Source organism: Colobus angolensis, unplaced genomic scaffold (genome assembly GCF_000951035.1).
Source record: "Colobus angolensis palliatus isolate OR3802 unplaced genomic scaffold, Cang.pa_1.0 Scaffold105, whole genome shotgun sequence".
Classification (NCBI taxonomy): Eukaryota; Metazoa; Chordata; class Mammalia; order Primates; family Cercopithecidae; genus Colobus; species Colobus angolensis.
The window spans coordinates 2037331-2045285 of record NW_012111475.1 but is presented as its reverse complement, the minus strand read 5'-3'; the positions used below and the strand labels follow the sequence as shown (position 1 = coordinate 2045285).

General features: G+C 41.0%; 1 protein-coding gene across 1 annotated transcript in view; it reads left to right on the top strand.

Annotated features, from left to right (window-relative positions):
* APOBEC2 (apolipoprotein B mRNA editing enzyme, catalytic polypeptide-like 2) overlaps positions 1-7942 on the top strand; it is a 13085-nt gene extending 5143 nt beyond the window's left edge. The window contains exons 2-3 of the mRNA XM_011944136.1: positions 2893-3457; positions 5852-7942. Coding sequence (XP_011799526.1) covers positions 2893-3436 — 544 coding nt within the window. The 3' untranslated portion in view covers positions 3437-3457; positions 5852-7942. The remainder of the gene's footprint in view (positions 1-2892; positions 3458-5851) is intronic.
* Positions 7943-7955: the final 13 nt, after the last annotated feature.

The window sequence follows — 7955 nt, the reverse complement described above, 5'->3', positions numbered from 1 at the left end:
TTAATGAGTCAAGTGTCATTATTTACTTCCTTCCACTAGTGGGCATAATAGTGTTAATTTATTCTGTGAGTCTACAAAATTGCCCGAGATGGCCATGTTGTCTAGCTCCCTGGAGAAATTCCAGACCTCTACTACCTCTGTTCTTCTGGTTTTCCCCCAGGACCTAGGTATTTCAGTATGTGAGAGGCCTAAAGAATCTCATCTGACCTTTTTGCTCCTTCTAGAAGACCAAGAAACCCATTCAGAAATCAAGCAAGTTTAGTCTCTGAGCAAGCCCAAGGGAACGACTAGGAACCAAACCTTCCCTGCCTTTCCTTTGCTCCTTGAAAGCACTTCTTTTCCTGAGGCATCTAGTCCAGAAGGCTCTGCTGAGGGACAGAGTAGATTCTAGGGCTGCTCGCCAGAGGGGTCGGAAACAGGTATTTATAGAGATGACCTTTCTTCCTCTCCCTGAGGTTTCAAGTTTCTCTGGGTCTTCTCCTCTTGCCTAGGGAAGAGGAGAAAGGGAAAATGTCAGAGCTTAAGAAGGGCAGAAAGAAACAGTCACCTCACAACCATCCAAGCCAATTTGCAATTGCATGCTGGGCCAAATTCACACTGGCCTAAATTCATACTTTCAGCTGAACTATACTGAGCAAAGTTGGAGCTGTGCTTTTGGGAGCTCCAGAAGGAAAAGAGGGACCACACGGCAACTACTGTTTAAGCCTCCAAGCTATTTGAGTAGCCATGAATACTTGCAAGGGTTCCACCTGACAATCCATCATATAGGTGGTCCTGGATTAGACTTGGGGAGGGGGGCAAAAGGGCTTGAAGAGCAAGTTTGGGCAGGAAAGGTAAGCTCTGTGCTTCTCAAAAGCAAAAAGGCACTCCAGGAACTGAAGGGACCATTTGGCAACTGGTAAAGTTCAGGAGTGGTCTGGTAGGGTGAGTACCTTTAGGGAGCACTCACTGTAAGTGAATGCCTAACAGGGATTGAGAAGAGGAGCAGGGAAACATCAGGCGATCCATTCTCCTAAAATGTTAAGTAAACAATAAACACCTCCAACTAGGCACAGAGGGGCTTCGAGAGCTAAGTATAGTACCTGAAGGAATCCTGGGGCTGGGTCCTCAAACACATCCATCTCCACGGTGGAAAACGAACCTGACAGCAAGGGACATGGAAACTTGGGTGGTGGACACATTTTGGTGATGGGCGGGGGTGAGGGAATCCTGCAGGGAAATAAGTCAAGTTTACTCATATCTTTGGCATCTGCTGCTTATCCCTAGGCAGCCAAGGCCCTGGGATACCAGGGATTCTCCTGCAGCCCAAGGAGTCTGGTGACTTCTTTGTGTAAAGAGAAGAGGTGGAGATAGGCAATAGTAGAATCAATGGTGCCATAGCTATCTCTTGGGGTAGCCAGAGAGATTACATTTTTAAAAAGGAAAACATTGAGTCTTTCTAGCTGGTACTCATCTCCTCCTCTCCTGACATTTTTCATCTCTCCTATTAAAACTTCATTTTCTTTGGCCTTCAAACTTGCACAAATCTTGCCTATTTTAGAAACACACACACATACACATAAAAGTAAAAACAATCTTCAATTTTTTTCTTCTCCTTGTTATTACCAAAATTTTCAAAATTCCTGGCCTTTTCCCGCTATAGTTAAATATGATACTTAGACCTATCATGCTAAACAAATCTGATGGTAGAATGTTCTGGAAAAAAAAAATCCTGCTGTTTTCATTTCCTAACCATCCATCTCCTCCTCAAAGGCACCCACACAATTCACCACCAAGTCTAGTGTCCTAAGACACCTACTGGACTTGTTCAATTTGAGGCTTTTCCTCAGCTTCACACCATATGCCTATTGCCACCACAGTAATCTTGCATGGACATCACTTTTATTGTTTTTCTTCTCAAGAACTTGTAACAATTCTCTACTGCCTCCTGAATCAAGGTTATACTTTCGAGAACCTTCATAATACTTCCCCTACTGTACGTATTCAATTTTAGCAGTCTTGTAATGTTCTCAGCTGTTTCATTCACATCTTCTCTGTCCAGCTGCAATCTAGCTGCTAAATTATAAGCATCTGGAGGGCAGACACCAAGTCCTTTAAGATTTTGAAGTGACTCAATACTAAATACAGGCTTAATTATCCCAAGATACCCTTGAGTAGTCTGGCCTCACAGACAAAATTTCTTGGACACTTACCATGTGACAATCCCTTTACCTGAAAGTTAACACAGACTTGAGAAGTAGTCACTAGGAGAGCATGGTATTCCAAGTTTTAGGCCATTTCACGCCAATATGCAATTTACAGGAGTTACAAGGAAGAGAAAAGAAAGCATAAAATGTTCTGCAAAATCTTTGTCTTGTTCTGTCTTGAGAAATTTTATATGCTTGCTACTTACCTGGCCACTTATTGAAATCATCCAAAGAGCTTTTTAAAAATACTGATGCTTAGACCAACTCTCTACATGTTCTGATTTAATTGGTTTGGCATGAGGCCCAGGCATTAACATTCTTAGTCTTCTAGGTGATTCTAAGGTATAGGCAGGTTAAAGATTCAATGATTTAGAAATGTAGGGGTGTGTTGTGCTGGAAGAGAGATGGTGGAGACAATTGTTGTGCTGGAAGAGAGATGGTGGAGACAATGTTTGGAGACCCTTCCTAGTAGGGTGACCAGAATGCACACCTCAATCCAAATTCTCCTCTCCTTCAGAAAAACCCTTTTGGATTTTTTAATCCTTTTTTTTTTTTTGGTCACTCATATTACCACAGGCAAGACCTATTTCTAGTAAGAGTGAATGCGTATCTGAAATACTGATCTGGAAGAGCTACCTACTCTAGGCTGGTTCTAGAAACAAGAACTTATCATTCTTTCCTGTCCTTTTGTCTCCTTGACCTACAGAGAACGGCTGCCTGCCAACTTCTTTAAATTCCAGTTCCGGAATGTGGAGTACAGTTCCGGGAGGAATAAGACCTTCCTCTGCTATGTGGTTGAAGCACAGGGCAAGGGGGGCCAAGTGCAGGCATCTCGGGGATACCTAGAGGATGAACATGCGGCTGCCCATGCAGAGGAAGCTTTCTTCAACACCATCCTGCCAGCCTTCGACCCAGCTGTGCGGTACAATGTCACCTGGTATGTGTCCTCCAGCCCCTGTGCAGCGTGCGCTGACCGCATTACCAAAACCCTTAGCAAGACCAAGAACCTGCGTCTGCTCATTCTGGTGGGGCGACTCTTCATGTGGGAGGAGCCGGAGATCCAGGCTGCTCTGAAGAAGCTGAAGGAGGCTGGCTGTAAACTGCGCATCATGAAGCCCCAGGACTTCGAATACGTCTGGCAGAATTTTGTGGAGCAAGAAGAGGGTGAATCCAAGGCCTTTCAGCCCTGGGAGGATGTTCAGGAGAACTTCCTATACTACGAGGAGAAGCTGGCAGACATCCTGAAGTAGGGCAACTGGGCTCGGCCTCACGTGAGTTTTCCTGGTGCCATGGCACCATCACTTTATAATGTTAACTCCAGTAGAAGGTGTGAGGTCAGGTAGAATGAGTGATACATCTGATTTTCCTTTGGAAGGGTTTCATTTCTCTGCTTTTGACTGGTTGTAAAAATAGTTTAGAACATCATGTCTCCTTACTCTGAATCCCTCTCTAAACTTTTCCCTCTCACACTTTCGTATCAAAGTAACTTTCCCCTAACTTAGAATACTCAAGGTTGACAGGAATCCTAAAACTTTTATGAGACAAGATGACCTTCTTTGGTAAGACTGAGATGGTGCAAGGACCTGCTACTGAACCACAGCAGTGAAGAAACTGAAATCCTCTGAGTATGCCCCCGTGTACATGTCAGAGATTACTAACTCTAGACACCTTCTAGATGTCCCGCTCCCATATCCACTGGCAATCTTACCATTCCATTTTTCTCTAATGAATGTTTTTTAGTCCTTCAGGGGCAATTTTTTCACTTATGGTAATTTTGAAATTCCCCAAATGGACTGGTATTTAACTTTTTTTCTAGCCAGACCTGCTTTCATGATTTCAAACAAATGGCTACACTTTGAAGGAGACCAATAATTGCTGAGTGAAAATATAATACGAGAACATTTTCCTTATGTTGAGAAGACCTCAGCAGAATTCATGAAGGATGTCGAATGCAGGAATGGGGATAATATAGTAACAAGCTAGTCCATGCAGGAATATTTAAAGAGTTAAAAAAGATATTTGTAAATTAGGCAGCAGCTCAGAAGTAACCTCTCACAGATATCAAGAGGTGATAGGAGAAACATTATCTATTTAAGCAAATAATTAGGACACAATTAAGGCCAATTTGGCCCCTTGCTGAGGGTAAATTAAACTCTAACAGAAACAAGCCAATTACCCTCAGGAAAGAGGGCTAAACGATCCTTTACTATCCTTTTCTGCATTTAGTCTGATGGAGTTTGTGCCTACAGAAATGCTATGACTAAGCCTCCTTTGCAAGGTCCCAGTTACTGATCAAAATCTTCCAGTAATAGAGGAGGGGTCCTCACGACACTCTTACCCAACTTTAATTCTGCAACTCACATATTACTAAAACATGAAAACAACATGCTTCCATGAAGGTAATTTACTTTTGGTCTTTCTCACTCCTAACACCCTTAAGAGAAGATGTCACTTCATAGACACGTTTAGGAAATATCAGTGTTCCAGGCCTTGATGTTGACAGGTGTTTTCTATCAGACATGCGCATGGGCACCTGATCATTCTCAAGCTGAGCATTTGCCAGCCCATGAAGATACAACTTTCAGCCATTTCTTTAAAAAAGCAGGACTCAGTCAGTGAAGTCAGTGAGCCTATGGTAGGGTATACTGTGTGGTACTCTGCTCACATAAAATAAGACACTTGGTAGTGGTGAACAGTAGTCAAAACAGATTTCTGAGGGTGCCCTCTGAAAATATAAAATTTAACTTTTAGAATTCCTTGAAGATGTTCTTAGTGTATGTACTATCACTGTAATTGTAAACCCAACATAGATTCTACAGACTTAACCGGCAGCTTAAAATGTAATCCCAGTATACTTTCCTTTCAAACATCTTTCAGAGTCAAGGACCCAGCTGCCTAACTAGCAAGTCCTTAGGGCTTTTAAAAATTTTTTTTCAGTGATTTTTTTTTTTCATTAAAATTAAGCATTTCAAAGAAGATCTAAAATATGTTTACATTTTGGATTGAGGGTTGTATCTTATACTAATCTAAACAGAAGTAAAAGAAAGAAATCACTGAGGAAAAAGTAAGTAAGTCAGATTCGTTTTAAATGAAATATTACTAGACATCTTCAATTATAACCCTCCTTTCATCAAATATAACTATATTATCTGGACCCATTAACATGCTTCCCTGTCTTCTATTTGAATTGCTCATGTTTCTGAAGGGAAAGGTTAAGATATACCAAGTTAAAAAAAAAAAAAAACTGGCATGAGATACAGTTGTAATCTAAAAGCCCAAAAGAACAACCCTGCTTACTTAAAATAATCTTGAGAAATGAGCATTTGTTAAATAAAGTGTCTTATTTTACACATTTCTGATTTCATCTTTTGTTTTTTTAAAAAAATGACAAAATAGTATTTAATCCTACATTTAGTCAAAAGACCAGAGTTAAAGCAGATCTCTTCTGGGGCTTTTTCTGTGTAAACTACATCAAAACATGAATGAAAGACTGGCTTCTGATTTAGTCAATCCTGGGTAAATCAGAAACCAAAGGAAACTCTGAAGGAGAAATTAAGGGACTTGTTGGGAAGGGCACACTGAAGCCTTAGTTCAAAAAGAAACGAGTCATTGTTGGGGGTCAGCAGGGCTCTCAGTAACACGTATTGTTTGTTTGTTTTACCAAGGTCTTCCTGTTGCCACCAAGAGACAGCAGTGACATGTATAGCCATCTGGGACATGCCTGTCTTCCTAATATCATTTGGAGCTGGACAACATTTGACACCAACCAATCATACTGGACAAGGCCCTTAGAGGACTTGAAATATACTTCTCATGCTGTAATTCATTTAGGCTGTGCCTCTCTCTCTAATGCTGCTCTTGGGAAGGACGAAAGTGACCTGCAAGGAGAGAAATGTAACCATCCATGGGCTCCAGTCAACTATGGGACTGAAGGTTCTAATTGCTCAACCAAGGGGGCTGCTTAACACAAACAGCCTCAGACCCAAGGTTTAGATTTCTGAAATATGCAGTTTATGTTAAGTTGGGTATTTTTTAAAAAAAGAAAAACAGCAACATTAATAAAAGAAGTGGTGTGTTTTTCCCATGGCCAGATTTTTAAGAAACTCGAACATTTGGAAGTTGCCACAGACCAGTGAGCCAGTCCCAGACACGGGGACACCCCAGGCTATGAACCAAGCCGTGGTTAAACCAGGACTTGCCTAGACAATGTAGAATAACTCTCCCATACAGACTTCTTATGACAATCAAATGAAAGCCTTTCCCTTCTCTGAAGGCAAGTAATCTGGCAGAAGGTGGAACAAAAAGCATGAGAAATCTATGGTAGCCACATCCCAAATGCCAGTTAAAAAGCAACTAGCTTCTTCATTAGAGAGGAGTGGGTGAAAAGTAGTAGTTTAATGTTCAGATATACACTCATTTAAAAGTATTCAATATATGATGTTTGATGGTAATGGCAGGATGATGTCAAGTCTCTCTTTTTTTTAAAGGTTTGTTTGAGTCCTATGTGGAAGCAAAAATTCACAGGTGAATTTCTGGGTGTTTGCCAAACTCTAACTAGGTTTCCAGGAATAATGTGTTCACCCTGATTACCAGGACATGCCTCCTTTCCCCAGGCTTCAAGTGTGATAAGTCGTCGGAATTTGACCCAAGACTACTATCGGCAAATGACGAAGTGCTTTATCACATTCCTGCTGAGTCCCAGAATTCCACTGACAGCCAGTCCTGGATGAGACTAGGTTCTGTTTAAAGAATCAAGGCTCAAACGCCACGGAAAAAAAAATAATAATAACCATAATCTCTTTAAAAAAGTAAAGGAAGCCTAGAAAATCCATGTTTTGACTTGTGTTAAGGTTTACAGATGGTACTCAATTTACAATGGTTTGTCTTGCAATTCTTTGACTTTACAACAGTGTAAAAGCCATACACATTCAGTATACTCTTCAACTGAACTCAACTTAAGATGTGGTTACCCAGACGTAGCCCTAACATAAGTTGAGGAACATCTGTAATTGCAGAGTTAAGCAAAATACTGTAAGTTTCTTATCCCCCACTCTCATTTTCAAATTTTTGTATTTAGACAATCTCTCCTTCCTTTTTCCCTTCAATTTTATGTGGACAAAAGCAGTGCTTCAAGAAAAGCCTCAATCTAAAAAAAGTTTGATAATGAACTTGACCCTCCACTGCCCCTACCCCAACAACATGAAGAATTTGTCTGTTCCACCTAGAAATACAAAAGTGCAATACTTTTTTGAAACTCTTGCCTCTTATCAGGCTGATTTGTGATAAGAACACAGTCTAAGGTACAAAGATCACATTTAATCAGTACTTTCCTGGTGTTTTAACCAGCCCCTTCTAAAATACAGTTGTTCTTTTATACTTGGGAAAGCAGCAAGTCCTGTGACAGACCCAAAGTCACTCCAGGGAGAAAATCGACAGCAAGTCTGGCGTTTTAACTCTCAACACCACAATAAGGGGAAGAAAAGAAAACGTCTAGTTTCCCAAATAGCTCTGATACTGAACCAATGGCTAAATCCATGAACTTTATTTTCCTACCATAACCACAACAGAGGACTGGTCCTTGCAGCTTCGTAAGAAACGAGGACTAATATTTAGACCCCAGTTGGCTGTACATTCAAATCCTCTATGGAGGTTAAAAACACAAAAGTGGCCATCCCACTCCACCACATTTTTTTTTTTCAGATAGGGTCTTGCTCTGTTGCCCACACTGGAATGCAGTGGCACAATCACAGCTCAATGCAACTTCAACCT